This window comes from Dasypus novemcinctus, chromosome 29 (assembly GCF_030445035.2).
Source record: "Dasypus novemcinctus isolate mDasNov1 chromosome 29, mDasNov1.1.hap2, whole genome shotgun sequence".
NCBI classification, from domain to species: Eukaryota; Metazoa; Chordata; class Mammalia; order Cingulata; family Dasypodidae; genus Dasypus; species Dasypus novemcinctus.
Window position 1 is genome coordinate 22,818,822 of NC_080701.1, and position 20,773 is coordinate 22,839,594.

The 20,773-nt window shown below is 38.9% G+C and overlaps 1 protein-coding gene across 6 annotated transcripts in view; it reads left to right on the plus strand.

Moving 5' to 3' along the window:
* The first annotated feature begins 285 nt into the window (after positions 1 to 285).
* The window catches only part of LOC131276545 (A disintegrin and metallopeptidase domain 3-like), a 122,727-nt gene continuing 102,239 nt past the window's right edge, over positions 286 to 20,773 (plus strand). For all 6 annotated transcript variants that reach the window (XM_058289836.2, XM_058289835.2, XM_071212669.1 and 3 more), the window contains exons 1-3: positions 286 to 378; positions 786 to 868; positions 12,461 to 12,516. In XM_058289836.2, coding sequence (XP_058145819.1) covers positions 321 to 378; positions 786 to 868; positions 12,461 to 12,516 — 197 coding nt within the window. In that variant the 5' untranslated portion in view covers positions 286 to 320. The remainder of the gene's footprint in view (positions 379 to 785; positions 869 to 12,460; positions 12,517 to 20,773) is intronic.

The window sequence follows — 20,773 nt, forward strand, 5'->3', positions numbered from 1 at the left end:
ATTACCAAGACGTTACCAGCAAATGGCTTAACCCACGCGGAGAAAGCACGCTCTCAGGCTACTGTGCAGGGCAGTTCAGATCCTAAGTTAAAGCTTGAAACCGAAGCCCGTGCGCGCCCAAGCGCAGCGCCCGCGGGCCTTCCCGTGGGACCGGCTGGGGCAGCGCCCTGGGGCCTTGGACTCCTTCTCCCTCCGGGGGGCCGCGGGGCTCCCGCGGGGCGGGGGGTGGCCGCCGCCCCCCTCGAGCCCCTGCGCCCGCGCGCCGCAGCCGTTGCGCCCCCAACAGCCGTCCCTGTGGCCAGGCCGGCGCCCTCGGCGCAATGCTGATCCTCCTGCTGTTCCTCGCAGGTCTCGGCCCGCTGACCACCGCGGGCCTCGGTACGTGGAGGCTTCGGATGGGCAGGGAGCGCGGCCCGGGCCGGGGAGGATGACGAGCGGCCGAGCCCCGTGGGTGGAGAACTTGGAGCAGACTCGTGTGTCCCCCAGGTCCCTTCCCCGACCTTGCCCCAGAGGCCGAGCAACGGGGAGCTGGGGACGGAGGGGCCTGGGTGGGGTCCTGGGGCACTTTCCCTGCCCGGGGCTGTGGGCAAGAGGCCGCAAAGTGCATGTCTGGACAGAGGACGAGCCCCGGTCCTGCTTCTAGAGGGGCCTCTGTCTGGAGTCATTTTGGTGTATGCGTGTGATTGGAGGATGACAGAGTGACGAGAGATGCGACAATAAGGGAAAGGAGAGCAAGAAAGCTGCTTTATGCTGGAAAATATGCCTATTCCTTTTGCTCCCTACAGAGGCTCAGACACCACTGCTCCAAATTATAATGCCACGGAAGACACGGGCCAACGCCAGCCACGGCGAAGTTTCAGAAATGCATGTAATTAACAAATCACTTTCCTCTTAATATATTTTGTGTTTGATTTGTTTTGTTTGTACAGGACTACATGACCCAAATAAATTTATACGTATCATTTGCGAAATTATGTATCAATGCTCATAGCTGCTGTGTTATGATGGGAGCCAAATATTCCAGTATTTATTTCTTTTAATTCTCAAGTAGTATATGAAAATTATCATGCAAAAAAAAAAAAAGCTTAAAATTCCTATCACTTTAAATGATGTATAGAGTCTACTGGATGGTTTTATATTTTTAAAACTGTACATTTAAACATTTATTCTCCTACAAGTGAAATCATACTAATTTATTTTGTACCATTTAAAAATAACAATATAAAATAAACATCTTCATGTTCATAGATGCCTATATATGTATGTATAGTATATATCATTTGTGAAAATGGAAGTTTATTTTTAATCAGATTAAAATAGTTGAGTAGGTATATTTTAAATTAAATACAGACACTACAGAGTTTTAAAAATATTTATTATTTTTTAAAAAGATACTTAGATTACACAAAATGTTACACACAAAAATGTAGGGGATTCCCATATGGCCCACTCCCCACCTTCCCCCCTTCCCCACATTAACAACTTCTTTCATTAGTGCGGTGTATTCATTGCAAGCAATTAACACATTGGGAACATTGCCACACAGCATGGATTATAGTTTATATTGTAGTTTACACTCTCTCCCACTCAATTCTGTAGGTTATGGCAGGATATATAATGACCGTTATCAGCCATTGCAATGTCATTCAGGACAGTTCCAAGTCCCCAAAATTCCCCCATATTACAACTCTTCTTCCCTCTCTCTGTCTCCAGTGGCCATTATCCACATTAGTGATATAATTTCTTCCAGTCCCAGAATACCAATAAGTCTATAGTAGAATACCAGTAAGTCCACGCTAGTCTGTATTTTATTCCCCAATCAGAGGATTCTGGGATGGTAATGTCCACTCCACATCTAATTGAGAGGGGTGCCTCAATCCCATATGGCTGATAGATGGAATTCTCTTGCTTGCAGTTGTAGACTCTCTCAGATCCTGGGTATGGTGGTTGTCCATCCTCACCTCCTTGTTAGTTGTTCTGGGAGAGTCCAAAGAACTGGAGAGTAGTTGTAACTCTGCTGAGGCTAGGGGTCCAGGTGGCACATGGACAGCCCAAAGATTCAAGTCTCTTGGATCTACACCTACCAACTCCAGCACCAACTATAGTTTCAAATGGAAGGGACAGAAGAGCTATGTGGAGAGAAGTCACACCATAGGACCTGGGTGTCTCCAGAGCCCTCAGGAGGCCCACTGTTTGGGGTAGTATCTACTTTGGCAGTCTATGAGATCCTGTTTTTTTTTTTTAAAGATTTATTTATTTATTTATTTTTCTCCCCTTCCCCCTCCCCTGCCCCAGTTGTCTGCTCTCTGTGTCTATTTTGCTTCATGTTCTTCTTTGTCTGCTTCTATTGTTGTCAGCGGCATGGGAATCTGTGTTTCTTTTTGTTGCATCATCTTGTTGTGTCAGCTCTCCGTGTGTGCGGCACCATTCCTGGGCAGGCTGCACTTTCTTTCTCACTGGGCGGCTCTCCTTCCAGGGTGCACTTCTTGCGTGTGTGGCTCCCCTAAGTGGAGGACACCCCTGCGTGGCAGGGCACTCCTTGCGCACATCAGCACTGCTCATGGGCCAGCTCCACATGGGTCAAGGAGGCCTGGGGTTTGAACCACAGAGCTCCCATTTTGGTAGACGGACACCCTAACCACTGGGCCAAGTCTGCTGCCTATGAGATCCTGTTAAGATGTATGTAAGCGTTACCTCTGGCATGACCTCCCAACTCACTTTGAAGTCTTTTAGCCACACATACTCATTTGTCCTTACCTTTTCCCCCTTTTGTAGTCAAGGTCTCTTTCCACTTGCATTGCTTGTTAGTGTTTGGTAGTAATCCCTCTGTGCCAGGAGGGCTAATCCCCGGGAGTAATGTCCCACACTGGAGGGAAGGTAATGCATTTATATGCAGCGTTTGGCTTAGAGAGAAGCCACATTTGAGCATCATGGAGGCTCTCAGGAGGTAACTCACAGGCACCCTACAGCACTAACCCAAGTTGCAATTTCAAGAGCAAAGTCTCATAAGGATAATTGTTACTATCAGGGCCCATCAATGGGCAATCCTTCTTCACTAGTCATTGCCCTGCTCTTGGGAGATTGTTGCTGTTTCATTAGGGATTGTGGCAGAGCTCCCCAGGATGGGAATTCAATATTCTTTCAGTTATTGTATGAATCTCCACCCACTGTGACAATGCCCCATGAACATTTAAACACATTTATGTACCTTATATGTATGCCCAGGTGAACTTCTTCTCATGCATCCCCCATCACTGACACCCCACACCAATGATCCTCCCCTGCCACAGTTGTAACCTTACTGTCATCAAAAACTTCCTCAAAAATGAAGCCGAGAATATCGCCAATACAATGAATAGGAAAATGAAATAATAATGATAGGTTTAAACATAACAAATAAAATACATAATAATTTAGAAAAACTAAACCTAAAAAAAATTTAAAAATTGAGATATTAAAAACAATTTTTTTTGATGTTGTGCCTTTCATCACTGTAATATTCTGTTGTCATGTATGTACAGGAACATTTTTTCCCTTTCTTCCCCAGTGTCTTACTTTTTTCCATTTTATCTCAAAAGGATTTTTAGGTCACAGTAAAGTCACCTACAAAACACAGGGGACTCCCATATAACCTATATCCTCTCCATTTTCCCCCTTGCCCTATCAATAACCTTTTTATATGTGGATGGTACATTTGTTACAACTAATGTACAAATATTGAAACATAACCACTGACTTGGTCAATTGTTTCCATTATGGTCTACACTCTAGTCCATACACTTTAATAATTTTTTGATGAAATTCAACTGGCCTGTATCCATCATTACAAGATTATGCAGAACCCTTCCATTGCTCCCTAAATACCCCCACTTCCATTTACTCTATTCCTTCCTCCCACCCCCCTCCCCTATTAGGAAACACCCATGCTCTTGAAAGACACCCACTCCTCTCTTTGAGAACATATCTGGCCTTCCCAGGATGAGAGTCCAACTCTTCCCCACTCATTATGTGGGTCACCACCCAGTGATACAACACACCATGACAAAACGATCACTTACACATTCACTAGAAGACTGCCCCAGGTGTGCTCTATCCCAAATGCCCCCCCTTCATCCAACTCCCTCACGAGTAACCCTTGCCATTTTGTCAAAAGAGCTTCCCCTACATTGTAGTTTCAACCAGGTACCCTCAAAGCCCCAGTATTTACCTGCTCCCTCCCCCAACCATACCCAGTTCCGTGGACTGTCCAAACCACCCTCCCCACACTACCCCCTTGTTAAACTTGCACCAACCAACCCAATAGCATCACTATACCTCTGTCATATTCCTTCACTACACAACTAGTCACTTCCACCTTATCATAGATTTCACCAATATGGATGTTGGTTCATAACCTTCTCCCTTTCTATTTCCTGTAAACCTATTTTCCAGACTCTAGCTCTCTGAGTCTGCTCAATTTGCTTAATTCATATCTGTGAGGTCATACAATATTTGTCCTGGCTTGCTTCACTCAACATAAGGTCCTCAAGATTCATCCATGTTATTCCGTGTGTTAGTACTGTATTCCTTCTTACAGCTGAGTAATATTCCATTGTCTGTATATGCCACATTTTGTTAATCCATTCATCTGTTGTTGGGCATTTGGGTTGATTCCGTCTTTTGGCAATAGTGAATAATGCTGCTATGAACATTGATGTGTACATATCTGTTTTTGTCCTAACTTTCAGTTCTTCTGGGTATATACCCAGCAGAGGAAATGCTGGATCATATGGCAGATCTATATTTAGTTTTTTGAGGAACTGCCAAACTGTCCCTTCTACATTCCCACCAACAGTGGATGAGGGTTCCCATTCCTCCACATCCTCTCCAACACCTGTAGTCCTCTATTTTTTTAATGGCCACCAGTCTAATGGGTATGATGATATCTCATTATAGTTTTGATTTGCATTTCCCTAATGCATCTTTTCATGTGCTTTTAAGCCATTTGTATTTCTTCTTTGGATAAGGGTCTGTTCAAATCACTTGCCCATTTTTAAATGGGTTTTCTTTTTATTTTTGAAATATAGGATTTCTTTATAAATGCTGGATATTAGGCTTCTATCAGATATAGGGTTATACCAATTATTTTCTCCCATTAGATAGGCTGTCTTTTCACTTTCTTGATAAAAAGTGGTGCAAAAGGTTTTAATTTTAAGGAGGTCCAATTTATCTATTTTTTTTCTTTCACTGCTTGTGCTTTGAGTGTGAAGTTCATGAAACCATTTCCTATTACAAGGTCCTGTAGATGTTTCCCTACATTATCTTCCAAGGTCTTTATGGTCTCAGCTCTTACATATAAAAATTTGATCCATCCTGAGTTGATTTTTGTATAAGGTGTGAGATGGTGTTCCTCTCTCATTCTTTTGGATATGGATATCCAGTTCTCCAAGCACCATTTATTGAAAAGGCCATTCTCTCCAGTTGAGTGGGCTTGGCAGCCTTGTTGAATATCAGATGACTGTATATGATAGGATCTATTTCAGAACTCTCAATTTGTTTCCATTGGTTGGTATGTCTATCCTTGTGCCAATACCATGCAATTTTGACCTCTGTAACTTTTGTAGTAAGTTTTAAAATCAGGTAGCGTGATTCCTCCTATTTCATTTTTCTATTTCTATATGTCTTTGGCTCTTTGGGCCCTCTGGCCCTTTCAAATAAATTTCATAGTTATTTTTTCCAATTTGGTAAAAAATGCTTTGTTGATTTTTATCAGGATTGCATTAAATCTGTAGATCAGTTTGGGTAGGATAGACATCTTAATAATGTTTAGTCTTCCCATCCATGAACAGGGAATATTCTTCCATTTATTTAAGTCTTCCTTGATTTCCTTTAACAGTGTTGTGCAGTTCCTTGTATGTAAGTCATTTACATCTTTAGCTAAATTTAACTAAATTTTATTGATCCACTCGAAGAACCAGCTTTTGGTTTTGTTTATTTATTCTAGAGTTTTAAAAATTTTCTATTTCATTAATTCTGCTCTAATCTTTGTTATTTCCTTCTTTCTATTTCCTTTGTGGTTGTTTTTGTTTTTCTAATTCCTCTAGGTGTGCAGTTAGGTCTTCAATTTTAGCTCTTTCTTCTTTTCTGGTATATGCATTTATGGCTATGAATTACCCTCCCAATACAGCTTTATTGCATCCCATAGGTTTTGATATGTTGTGTTGTCATTTTCATTCGTTTCAAGGTAGTTACTGATTTCTTTTGTAATTTTCTCCATGATCCACTGTTTGTCTAAGAGTGTGTTGTTTAACTTCCATATCTTTGTGCCTAATCTGGTTCTCTAGCCCTAACTGATTTCCAGCTTCATTCAATTGTGATAAGAGAAATTATTTTGCATAATTTCAATCTTTCTGAATTCATTGAGAGTTGTTCTATGGCCTAGCATGTGGTCTATGTTGGAGAATGCTCCATGTGCACTCGATAAGAAAGTATATCCTGCTGTATTTGGGTGTAGTGTTTTGTATATGTCTGTTAGGTCCAGATCTTCTAATGTACTATTCAAAGACTTTGTTTCTTTATTGATTTTCTGTTGAGATGTTCTGTCTAATGGTGATAATGATGTATTAAAGTTCCCCATTATAATTGTAGAGGCATTTTAAATGTATCGTCTTCCACATCACTAATACTTTCCTCTGCCTGTTCAACTTTGCTGTATGTGCTTTCAGTGCTTTTTTATTTATTGGATTGTGCCTTTCATCACCTTCATATTATTATCTTTTTATGTATGTTTACAATTTCTTCAGTATGTTCTCCCAGTGTCTTCTTAATATCGTTAATCTCTTCCTTCACTTCATTAAGTTGGTTCATGATATTTGTTTGGACAGCTCTGATTAGTCGTTCAATGGTTTGCATCTCTTCCTGGTATTTAGTTTGCTCATTGGACTGGGTCATGTCTTCCTGTTTCTTAGTATGCTTTATAATTTTTTGTTGGTGTTTCGGCATTTCCTTATTTTGATGGGTTTATTCAGTTGATTAGTTTCTCTATCTACTCTAGGGTTTTATTTAGTTGCTACTTTTTTGTGCAGGGTAAGTTCTCTCTTTAACACTCCGTTCCTCCTTTTCTATTTCCTTGCTGTTGTCTTTGTTCCCTGAAAGAAAGATTAGGACAAGAGAAAGGAAATGAGGTAAGAAGAGAAAAAGTAGTAATGATAGTACAAAGTAGAAGAGGAACCCTATAATACCTAGGAAAATGAGTAATTAACTCATGTAAGAAGTACAGAGGAATAAGAATAAGAAAGTGGGGTATAAACAATGAAATGAAAAACCCAAACAGAAGAAATATCTAGAATGAATTAAAAAGGCCATGATAACAAGAGAGGGAAAGAGAAAAGACAATAAGAAAAAAAGTTAAAAAAGGAAACAGAATAGAGGAGATAGAAATAAAAATAAGAAAAACTGAAGACTAAACAAAGAAAGGGGGAACGTAAGAACAAAAACAATGCAGAAGACAGGAAGATGAAGGAAGGAAAAGAAAGAGTATAGGTAGATGATATTGGTATATAAATAAGGGAAAACAAAGGAAGGAGGAAACACAGCAAATAAGAACCAAGACAGCAGCAACTAACTTAAAAAATGGAGGGGGGGCAGCGAAAGAGGGAAAAAGAAAAAAAAAAGAACAAAATAATACTCAAGCAAGCAATCAAACAAAAACTTTGGAAAAACAGCCTTCCCTCTTATGCCCCTGAGGAGCTTCTCAGGCAGCCCTTGTTCATCAATCAATTACCCTACAGCCTGCCTGCCCTCTGCAGGTTTTGAATTGGGTTTTAGCAAGTGAACTAAGTTAAAATTAAAGAAAGGAACCTTTTTAAAGAAAAATAAGAGACCCAAGAGAAGCTAATACAAAACTAATGTCTCTGTGTTCCCTGTCCTAAAGTATTAGCTGGGTGTTTGATAACCCGGTGGATCACTACTCTAAGGAGAGCCTGGAATTGAGCCAGGGACCTTGTATATTCCAAGAGACTCCTCTAGTGAGCTAAGTTTTCTCGTTGGGTCTGTTACCTAGAGAGCTATCCAGTCACTTACCCGAGGGCAGGGTTGACTCATTGCAGTTGGAGAGATTACTGCTGATTAGGTGCTTATCAGTCCCTGCCTCCTTTCTGTTCTTACTGCTTTCTCTCCCAGGCAGCTGGACAGGATAACTTGTGTGATCGGATCCCCCCTCGCCTCTCCTGGTCAGGTTGAGTTCCCTTCTGAAATTCAAATGGGACCCTGGCATCCGAACTCACCATGGAGAAATGATTCTCAACCCTCTTCCGGACCGCCCACTCTTCCCAGGGGACCCTAAATAGGCCCTTGGAAGGTTATTAAGAGCTTCCTACTGCCCACCTCTTGTAGGGGAGTTGCAATTTTGAATAGTTTTCAGCACTGGACCGGTCAACTGCCTGATTCCACCATCTCCCAGCCCAAGTTCCTTTCTTCCAGGTCAGCTGGTAAATCAGGCTGCCTAAGCAGATTCGTCTCTCTCCTCTTCCTCAGGGCCATCTCTTGCCAGTAGGTATGTTCCCTAAGTTCAGAGGGGGTCCAGGTAACCAAACCCACAGAAAGGAAACCCCTCTCCATCCTTCACCAGAACTTCTTAATTCTGGTGAACACTCTGTCTCTCTTGGTGGCTGGTAGGAATCGGGGGTTCCCATGGCTTGTTGCCTTGAGGGTGGGGCTTAGCTGCTAATAGTTTCCAGCCACCGGCCGAGAAACGCATGGTTTTCCCTTGTGCTTTTTATCTCTTTGTCCTGTTCCTCCAGATACATGCCCTGGAGCCTCCGGCTCTGTGGGTTCCCAAAACACCTCACTCAGGCGGGATCTTGCCCCTTCTCAGCCATTTTTTTGTAAGAGAGGTGGTGAGTGCCCACTTAAACTGACCCCATCTTGCCAAACAATCACCAAGACTATGGAGTTTTGATGCAAGTGAAAAGTCACCCCAGTTTTTAAAGTTGTAATCGTTAGTAAATTTGAACAAAATGAATTTTAGAGATATTCATGCTCACACACCGACACACATACACACATAAAGGGATCATGAGTGTCAACATTGGGCTTTTCATTTATTTATACAGTTAAGGCTATTGTTATGACATTAAATATGGTTTTACATGCAAGCTCTGAGGAAAATATGAGATGCAAATTTTCAGAGACTAAGTGGTCTGTCTGATTCCCTCCCTTTCTTTCACATCCCAAAAAACCAAACCTAATGATTATGTGTATGAAAACTCTTACACCAGAAATTTAAATTGCCAGAGAGCTTAAAATGTTTGAGAGAGCAATAAACATATATTGGGAAAACGCTAACTAAAAGTAAAGCTGGGTATCCATAATATCAGGAAGAAATCCAACAGATCTTAGATGAATACACACATGCACACATAGCTTATGAGGGATAGCATGATTATATGATGATAAACTATAAAGATGGAAATAGGTTGAAATACAAGAATGATGAAAATTTCATTAATATCCTAGTCATAAGGAAGCTGGCATGAATAAAGTAATATCAGAGAAAGTAGATGGCTGGGCAAGGACGTTTCCAGGATAAAGAGGAGCTTCTTGAAAAGATAAAAGGCTTAGTGCATTAAGAAGGCATAATGATCCTAAAGATATTTGTGTCTAATAAGAGCACATTCAAAAAGAAAAGCAAGAACTTACAGAAGTGAAAGAAGTAAATGATAAAGCAATTAGAGGGGACTCAATGGGGATATAGAAGACTGGAGATACTAATTGTCATCTTGAGTTTAACTGGCATTTGTAGAACATAGGACATGGGTATTGAATTTTTGTCAAATTCCTTTTCTGTAGTTATGGTTATTGCTTATTTTAAGTCTGCCATCTTGGTGTTTGTTTTCTTTTCCCCCCACACATTTCTTTTGTCTGAGAATCTCACAATGTTTGATTATGATTTGATTCATGAAAGTGTTTGAATTTGTAGGCTAAAAATGTTGCCCACAAAATCCCTTAGTCAAATGGATTTATTGGAAGATTTTAGACAATATTTAAGGAAAGAGAATAGGTCTATTTTTTCAGAGAATAAAATATAAGTTAACTAATCCTCCAGATATATTTAATCACATATGAAAATATTAATAAGGTAAAAATAGCAAACTATTGGAAAACATTTATGATCAAGTAAGTTTTCCTGGTCTGGAAGGGTACTATAATATTAGAAAAATTTATTAAATTAACTCACCACACTAACATATTAAGCAAAGAATCAGTAAGTGAACCTAGAAGAGAAAATAAAACCAGAAAGTGGATTTTAGAAAATTACTCCCACATTAATACACACACTCATTCCCACACTAATACACACACACACATATACACACATTGAGAAACAGCCTCAATGTGATTTAAATGGATCTAAGTATCAAAAACAGTACCAGGAAAACCATATCATACTTAATATTTTGAATATTTAGAGCATTCCATTCTAGGGCCAGCAAAAGAAAAGGATGCCCACTATTTCCATTTTTATTCAGTAATTTACAATATAGAAATCAAGAAAAAGGAATATAAAATAAATAAGGCTTAAAAAATAAGAGAAGCTATTTTTTTAAACTGATTATATGATGGATTAGATTAGAAGTCTGAGAGATTTCACACATAAACTATTGAAACTAAGTAAAAAACTTGGCAGAGAATAGCTGGGCCCTAAAAAATGCATTACTCTGTATGATAATGGTGAGAAAACTGAAAAGCATTTAGGGAAGCTGATGCTTTCTAGTCAACATCACTTCTAGCACTTCTGAACTGAGATAAATCCAACTTCTTGGTATCTTTAATTTCTTTTAATTATAAAATGGGTATAAGAATAAAATCATATTTAACTCATATGTATATTATGACTTTACAAGTCTTAACATTTAATGAAGTGCTAAGCCACAGTGTATAGAAATTATATTTTTTATGTTTATTGTTATACTTAGTGAGATATGAGTAGAATTTATTGAAACCCAGTCTTCTGCCTTAAGTAACTGGGTATATAACCATGCCATTACCTGATATCCAGAATCTATAAGGAAAATTACCCATTTTTATTCACAGGCAATAAAATAAAGGAATGATAATATTAGAAGTAATATTTTATCAGTTTTCTTCCCCTACCGTTTATGGTAAATTAGTTATAAAATGCATCATGGAATACATCGATTTGGTGGGCATCTTTACATTAGAAAAATCACTGGAAATTACAACTTGCATTTTATCCTTAATGGCATGTCTCAATTTCTTATGAATATAAAATAAGAAAAAACTACATATTACATCAAAATAAACCTTACTGGATCAGAACTAAAAAGAAAAAAAGAAAACATCAAAAACAAGCTGGTGCAACTATACCATTCTAACAAAATTTAAGGAAAAGTACTTTTAGAGATAAAAGGGCATTTATTATTGATGAAAGGATCACATTTATTGGGAAGATATCACCATATTAAATATGTTTGCACTCTACACAAGCTCAAAAATACATAAGGCAAAATATTATAAAATAAAAAAAGAAACACATCCATAATAATTGTGGGAGATACCAAGACACCTTTAAAAACAGCTGTAAGGTTACAGAAGACTGAAAAACACAACAAAGCAGCTTTAAAATGACGTACAAAAGTTCATTGAATGACAAAGTTCATGTTCTTTGCAAATGCACATGGAACATTTACCAGACTCAACCATGTGCTAAGATTAATTAAAGCATATGGTTTATGATTTCACAGGTTGGGTTCAGTCTCTTGAGCTTATTAGGGAATGCCCTTGTGATTATCACATGTGGAAGCAAGCAGGACTGAGAGGAGACATTAAATGACAATTGAGTCTCAATAAAGTGTGAAGCTTGGATGTCCATCAGAAATATCAGGAGTTGGACTGAGCTTCTCACTTAATGGGGGCTGTCCTCGGAAGTTGTGAAAGTTGCATGAAGTGATCCCCTACAGCTGAGGGAATCCCCAAAGAGAACAGAAAGTTGACTTACTCCCAGAAGCACCGCCAACAGCTGGGGGTAGGAGGAAGGCTGGGGTTTGGGAGAATAATTCACTTAGTCTTAAATGAGTATCTATGTTCCATTACTTAAGTTTCAATTTATTTGTGCTGGCAACTGGAATGTAGAAGAAAGGTGATAAGATTCAAGTTTTTTGAAAGATTACTGTGCATTTCTGAGTGTAATCTTCATTTAATGAAGGGTAATGATTGATGCTCTTAGGTTTGAAATAGATTTAGAAATCCTTGATTTTATTTAAATTTAATTATAATTATCATTCTTTCAATACTGAAGATATAATATACTTGTATATGTATACATAATTTTGAGACATACAGGATGCCATCCATATGAAAGAGTATATATGTTTCAAAATAGTTTATTTTAAAATTGACTTTTTTCTTTTAAGTATTTGGATTTTTTAATAATTACCTTTCTCTGAATACCTTGCTGCAGGTAACTTATGTCATCAAAATTAGTGGGAAAACATACACTCTTCAACTTGAAAAGCAGTAAGTGTCCATTCTTCTTTTCACACAGTTATTAGTTTCTTAAATTTTCTTTTTTTTTTCTAATGATAAGCACTATACTGATTTTATTTTTTTAATTTTTTTATTTTTTTATTGACTTTGTAATAATATTACATTAAAAAAAATATATAAATGAGGTCCCATTCAACCCCACCACCCCCACCCCACCTCTCCCCCACCCCAGCAACACTCATTCCCATCATCATGACACATCCATTGCATTTGGTAAGTACATCTTTGGGCACCTCTGCACCTCATGGTCAACGGTCCACATCATGGCCCATACTCTCCCCCATTCCATCCAGTGGGCCCTGTGAGGATTTACAATGTCCGGTGATTGCCCCTGAAGCACCATCCCCACTACTTTAAATTTAGCATAAGAAGAGCATGCATGTTGTATTTATTTTAAAATCTGTAATTTGGTGGCGAACTGAAACAGTCAGAAAATAGAATACGGGTTTCCAGGACCATAGCAGGTGTACGGAATGAGGAGGTAATGCTTAGTTGGTAGAGTTTCTGTTTGGGGTGATGGAAAAGTTTTGGTAATGGATGGTGGTGATGGTAGTCCAACATTGGGAATATTATAATTAACACCACCAAATTACATATTTTAATTTCTGGTACTTTGCATCTGTTGGCTTTTATAAAGGGGATTCATTTGGAATAAAAGCTTGCTGTTCCAAGGTCATGAAAAGTCCAAATGAGGCTTACTATCAGAGATACTTTCTCATAAAGTCAGCGACTGTTGATCCTGGTGTTTTGCCACATGGTGAAGCAAGGTGGCACCGATCTCTGCCCAGGTTTCAGCTTTCCCCTCTGGGTTCACACTTTCCTCTTGAGCTGCACCATGGCCCCAGTTTCTTGGGGCTTCCGGCTGACGTGATCCTGTAGTCCTCTCTCTCATGGCACAGGGCTCGTTTCTTTCCGTGCCTGCTGTATTGGTCTCAGCTGCTCTGCTCTCTTCCCAAGTTCAGCTGTAAGCTACCAGGCAAACTGCTCATCTCTCCCCGGGGTATCAGCTGTTTGAGCCTCTCCTCTCTGTTACATGGCAGGACCAAAAATGGCAGCGCTCTCTTCCTGTGTCTGTCTGAGTGAGTCTGTTTATATTAGACCCAGCACTGGGTGGGGACTCAACTTGAGTGACGCCTCACTGATGTAGTCCAAGAGAAAGCCCTAGAGCAATGTCATCAAGTAATCGGATCAATGGCTCCTCAACTGAATTCAATGCAATCAAAGGGTATCACACCCAGAGGAACAGATTAGTTTACAAGCATAGTCTTTCTCTTTTTGGGACTCATAAAATAATCTCAAGCTGCCACACTGTCCTTTGAATTTGCTTATTCTAATTATTGCATAAAAGTGAGCTCATATGATATTTGTCCTTTTGAATCTGGCCTGTTTCATTCCACTGAGGTCTTCAGGGTTCATCGATGTTGTCACATGTATGAGAACTTCGTTCCTTTTTACAGCTGAATAATATTCCACTCAATGTATATACCACATTTTGTTTATCCATTCTTCGGTTGATGGACACTTGGGTTGCTTTCACCTTTTGGTTATTGTGAATAACGCTGCTATGAACATCGGTGTGTTAATATCTGCTTGAGTCCCTGCTTTCAATACTTTTGGGTATATAACTGGAATCGGGCTTGTTAGATCATATGGTAATTGTATACATAATTTTCTGAGGAATAACTGAACTGTTTTTCACAGAAGATGCACCATTTTACATTCCCACCAGCAATGAAAGAGTGTTCCTATTTCTCCACATCCTCTCTAATACTTGTTATTTTCTTTTTTTTAAAAAATAGTAACCATTCTAGTGGGTGTAAAATGGCATCTCATTTTGTTTTTGTTTTTTTATCCCCTCCCTTGTGGCTTTTTGTGTGCTGTCTGCTGTCTGTGTCCATTTGCTGTGCGCTCTTCTGTGTTTTTGCTTGTCTCCCTTTTGGTTGCGTCACCTTGCTGAGTCAGCTCTCTGCGGCATTCGTGGGCTAGGCAGCACTCTGCAGCACCCGGGCCAGCGGCTCCGTGCAGTGTGCGGGCAAGCCTGCCTTCACAAGAAGACCCCGGGAAGCCAACCCAGGGCCTCCCATATGGTAGACAGGAGTCCAACTGATGGAGCCACAGCTGCTTCCCCTTCATTTTGGTTTTGTTTTTCTTTCCCCTAATGACTAATGATTCTGAGCATCTTTTCATGTAGTTACTGACCATTTATGTACCTTCTTTGTAGTAAGATGTATTCAAGTCTTTGCCCTTTTAAAAAATTTTCTTTCCGTTGTTAAGGTAAAGGATTTTTAAAATATATTCTGGATATTCCACCTTTATCAGCCATACGGTTTCCAAATATTTATTCCCATTGTATAGAATATTACTTTACTTTCATGATAAAGTCTTTTGAGGTCCAAAAGGTTTTAATTTTGATGAGGTTCCATTTATCTATTTTTTATTAATGTTTTGTTGATTGAGCTCTGGGTGTAAAGTCTAAGAAACCATTGACTAACACAAGGACCTGAAGACTATATATCTTTTAGAAGTTTCATAGTTTTGGGTCTTATATTTAGATCTTTGATCCATTTTGAATTGATATTTGTATAGGTCATGAGGTAGGAGTCCTTCTTTTTTTGCAAGTGGAGATCTGTTTCCCAGCACCATTTGTTGAAGAGACTATTCTTTCCCAATTGAGTGGTGTTTGCCGCCTTGTCGAAAATCAGTGGCCACAAATGTGAGGGTTGATATCTAAGCTTTCAGTTCAATTCCCTTGGTCTATATGTCCATCCTTGTGCTGGTACCATTCTGTTTGGATTACCATGTCTTCATAGGAAATACTAAGATTGGGAAGTATAACTCCTGCCACTTCATTCCTCTCATCAAGATGGATTTATTTTTTTATTTTTAAAGAAGCTTTAGATTACATAAATGTTACAATGAAAATATAGGGGATTCCCATATACTGCTCCCCATTTCCCTTCCACATGTTCCCCCCTTAACAACATCTTTCATTTGTGTGGTACATTGTTAACAATTTATGAACACATGTTGAAGCATTGCTACTAAGCATGGTCTATAGTTTACATTATGCTTTACACATAGCACCACACAATTTTACAGATTTTGACAAATTGTATTATGGCCTGTATCCATCGTTATAATATCATGCAGAACAATTCCAGTAGCCCCCAAAAACCCCATGTTACACCTATTCTTCCCTCTCCCTCCCCTTAGAAACTCTGGTGACTACTGCCTTTATGTCAATGTTCAAAGTTCTTCATTATTAGAATAATAAGTCTACTTTAGTCCACTGTCGCATTCCTACTGAATGTTTTGTTCATTCCTCTATCTTGATCATTTTGGGATGATGTTGCCCACTCTGTTTCTGATTAAGAGGGGACTTAGATGCCATGGGGAAGATGGCTTGAACTGTCTTGCTTGCAGTTGTAAATTCTGTTTTTTTTTGGATGGGCATTGTCCACCATCATCATTTTGTTAGTTGTCCTGGGTGAGTCTGATGAACCGGAGAGTAGGTGTTGGCTGCAAATTAGCTCAGATTTGGGGCTCATCCAGCATATGAACATTTGGAAGATTTAAGTCTCTGGGACATATATATATTCAATGGGTACGGTGCTAATTATAGGTTCAAATAAAAGGGGCAGAAGAACCATGTGTAGGAAAATTATAAATGATATAATATGTATAAATGCTATGATCAATTGGGGAGATAAATTACCATATATACCGAGGTAAGGCCCACTGATAGGGTACTGATCTCCTGGGGTAGTTTTCCCTGCTTATAATGTCTAGATGCCTCCAGAGCCCTCAGGGGCACCCCTGCTTGAGGCACTGTTTACTCTGGCAGTCAGTGGGATCCTCTTGAGATATGCATATTGGCTTTTCCATTTCTGCAAAGAAGGTTATTGGAATACATGCCCTTTATCATGTTGATGAAGTTTCCTTCTATTTCTAGAGTTCTAAGTGTTATTATCAAGAAGGGGTGCTAGATATTGTCAAATGCCTTTTTGGTCTCAGTTGAGATGATCATGTGGTTTTTTCCCTCCATTGTGTTAATATGGTGTATTACATTAAGAGATTTTCTTATGTTGAACCAAATTGCTTCCCAGGGGTAAAACTCATTTGATCATGTATAATTCTTTTAATATGCTCATGCGTTCAGTTTGCTAGTATTTTGTTGAAGATTTTGGCATCTCTGTTCATAAGGGATATTGGTCTATGGTTTTATTTTCTTTTATTTTTATCTGGCCTTGGTATGAGGGTGATATTAGCATTGTAGAATGAATTAGGGATTGTTCTTTCCTCCTCAATTTTTTGGAAGATTTTGAGCAGAAATGGAGTTGTCTTTTTGTAATGTTTGGTGGAATTCTCCTGTGAAGCCATCTGGTCCTGGGGTTTTCTGTTTTTGATTACTGACTCAATCTCTTTATGATTGTGGTTTTTTGTTGTTGTTGTTGAGATCTTCTATTTCTGCTTGAGTTAATGAAGGTGATTTGTGTGTTTCTAAGTATTTGTCCATTTCATCTAGGTTATCTATATTAGTGGCATACAGTTGTTCATAGTATCCAGTTATACTCTTTTTAGTGGGGACAGTGGTAATGTCCTGCTTCTCATTTTCTGATTTTCTGTATTTGTGTCCTCTCTCTTTTTCTTTGTCTTCCAGCTAAAGGTTTCTCAATTGTATTGATCTTTTAAATATCCCCAATTTTGATTTTGTTGATTCTCTTAATTTCATTTTGTCTGCTCACCTTGGGTTTAGTTTTCTCTTTTCCTATTTCTTCTCATTTTGAGGTTACATCTCTAATTTGAAGTTCTTATCTGTGAATGTAAACAATTAGAGCTATATATTTCCTTCTCAGCATTGTCTTGGCTGATCTCAGATGTTTTTGGTATGTTGTATTTTCATTTTCATTCACCTTACTGTACTTCCTCATTTCACCCATTGGCTGTTGAAGAGTATGTTGCTTAATTTCCACATATTTGCTAATTTTACACTTCCTCCCTATTATTCATCTAGCTTCCTTCCTTTCTGGTCAAAGAACATGTATGATATGATTGCAATGTTTTTGAATTTATTGGGACTTGTTTGGTGACCTAACATATGGTCTGTCCTGGAGAATGATCTATATGCAGTTGAGAAAAATGTGTATTCTGCTTTCTTTTGAGTGAAGTGTTCTAGAGATGTATGTTGTCTATTTGGTTTAGACTATTGTTCCTTACTGATGAGTTGATCTGTCAATTATTGAAAGTGATATATTAAAGTCTCCTATTATTAATGTAGAACCATTGACTTCCTCCCTTCAAATTTGTCTGTATCTGCTATTAGGTGCATATATATTGATAATTGTTCTATCTTCTTGTTAAATTGTATATAATGACTACCTTTTTTAGAATTTTAATTTAATTTTTAAAATTGTTTTTCTTTTAAAGTTAATAGATCACACAAAATGTTACATTAAAAAACTAAGAGGTTCCCATATACCCCACTCCCCACCCCCACCGTTTTTTAATTGTTTTTTTGAGGATGCGTAGATACAAAAAAATGCTACGTTAAAAAATATGAGGTTCCTATATACCCCCACACACACCCACCCCACTCCTCCCACATCAACAACCTCCTCCATCACCATGGCACATTCACTGCACCCAGTGAACACCTCCCACAGCACTGCTGCCCCACAAGGATAATAGTTTACATTGTAGTCTACATTCTCTCCCACCACATGCAGTGGGTTATGGCAGGATATACGATGTCCAGCGCCTGTCCCCTCAATATCATTCAGGACAACTCTGAGTCCCAAAAATGCCCCACTTCATACCCCCTTCTCCCTCTCCTTGTTCCCAGCAACCACTGTGGCCACTTTCTCCACATCAATGCTACAATTTCTTCCATTACATTAGTCACAATAGTTCTATAGTAGAATATCAGTAAATCCATTCTAATCCATATTTTATTCCTCCATTCTGTGGACCCTGGGATGGTGATGTCCACTCCATCTCTAGATCAAGAGGGGGCTTAGATTCCACATGGATAATGGATGCAATTCTCCTGCTTGCAGTTGTAGGCACTCTCGGTTCCCTGGTGTGGTGGTTGACCATCTTCACCTCCCTGTTAGCTGACCTGGGTAAGTCCAATGAAGCAAAGAATAGGAGTTGCAACTCTGCTGAGGCTCAGGGCCCAGCTGGCACATGGACAGTCCAGAGATTCAAGTCTCTTGAGTACACACCAACCCTAGCATCAACCACAGGTTCAGTAAAAGTTATAGTTACAAATGACAACTGAGGGAATGCTGAGTTCCTACCCAGGGGAGCTCTATCACATTCCCCAATGGACAAGCAACAATCCCCCAAGTGCAACAGCAAAGACCAATGAAGTAGGATGGTCCAATGATGAGCCCTTGATACTGATGACTATTCTTATGAACCCATGTGCCTGAAATATGATCTAGACCTAGAGCTGCAGGGTGCCTAAGAGTTACCTCCTAAGAGCCTCCATGTTGCTTAAATGTGGCCACTCTCTAAGCCAAACTCAGCATGTAAATGCATTACCTTCCCCCCATTGTTGGACATGACTCCTGGGGATGAGCTGCCCTGGTGCTGAGGGATTATTACCAATCACTAACTGGTGATGCAACTAGAAAGAGACCTTGAATAAAAGGGTCAACTCAGACCAGCAGACTATCTCAGCCTACATGTAGGATCATGTGTTAGAAACTGCTGTTTGACCTTGAATAAAAGGGGGAAATAGAAAAGACAAATGAGTTTATATGGCTAAGAGACTTCAAAAAAGAGTTGGGAGGTCTTCAGAGGGGTTGTGCTTATGCATGTCTCAGCAGGATCACAGAGACTGCCAAAGTAGATACAATCCCAGGTACTAGTGCTCCTGAGGGCTATGGAGACACATAGGTTTCTATGGTATTGGAAGATGGCTCTAGTGTTCAGGGCCATGTCAGTGGGCCCTACTTTGGAATTTATGTCCTGAGTGTGGTAGAGTTGGACTCAGATGTGACCTTTCTACACATGCACCTTCTGTCACTTTTATAATGACCATCTTTGTCCTTCATAACCCTTTTGACTTAGTCTATTTTATCTGATATTAGTGTAGCTATCCCAGCTCTTTTTTGGTTACTACTTACACAGTATATTTTCCCCATTCTTTCATTTTCAACCTATTTGTATCTTTGAATTTAAGTAAGTCTTTTGCAGACAGAATATAGTTGGTTTATGCTTTTTTTATGCATTCTACCAATCACTTCTTTTGAATGGAGAGTTTAATCCATTTACTTTTAAAGTCACTATTCAGAACTTCTGCCATTTTGCTGTTTAACCTTTGCCTTTTTTTGTCTTTCCAATCTTCGGTTAATGCCTACTTTTATATGTATGTTTTTTGTGTGTGTGTGTGTGAGTATTGTACTACATTTAGTGTCTTCTTTTTTCTCTCTAGATATTAACCTCCACAGACAGGTTATGTTTTATGATTTCAATATTAAAAAAATTTTTCAGACTTCTCTTGTCACCTAACAGGTTTATTCTAAATAATGTCCATGTGCACTTGAAAAGAATTTGTATGGGTTGTTATTGCTGGGTGAGGTGTTCTATATATTTCAGCTAGATCTAGTTGGTTTATAGTGCTATTTAGATTTTTATTTCCATATTGATATTCAGTTTAGATATTGTATCTAGTATTTGAAGTGGGTTATTGAAATCTTCAGCTCTTATTGTAGATCAGTCTATTTCTCCCTTCAATTCTGTAAATTTTGGTGCTCTGCTGTTAGATGCTTATGTGTTTATAATTGTTAAAAGTTCTTGTTGAATTGACACTTTAAGAAAATATTATAATATCCCTCTCTGTTTCTTGTAACAGTTTTTTTGCTTAAGTATATTTCATCTGATATTAATATAGCCGACTCTGCTCTCTTTTGATTACTATATGCATGAAATACTTTTCCTGTCCTTTCACTTTAAACCTATCTATCATGGATCTAAAATGAGTCTCTTGAAAGCACCATATAGTTGGGTCTTGTTTCTTTACCCATTCTGCCAATCTCTGCATTTTTTTTGAAGAGTTTAATCCACTTACCCTTAAGGAAATTATTGATAATCAAGATTTACTTCTGCCATTCGCTATTTTAAAAAATTCTTGTCTTTCTTCCACTTTCCTTCCAATACTGCATTCCCTTTTGTTTAGATGATCCCTTTATAATAAGCCAGTCTGCATCACTTATCCGTC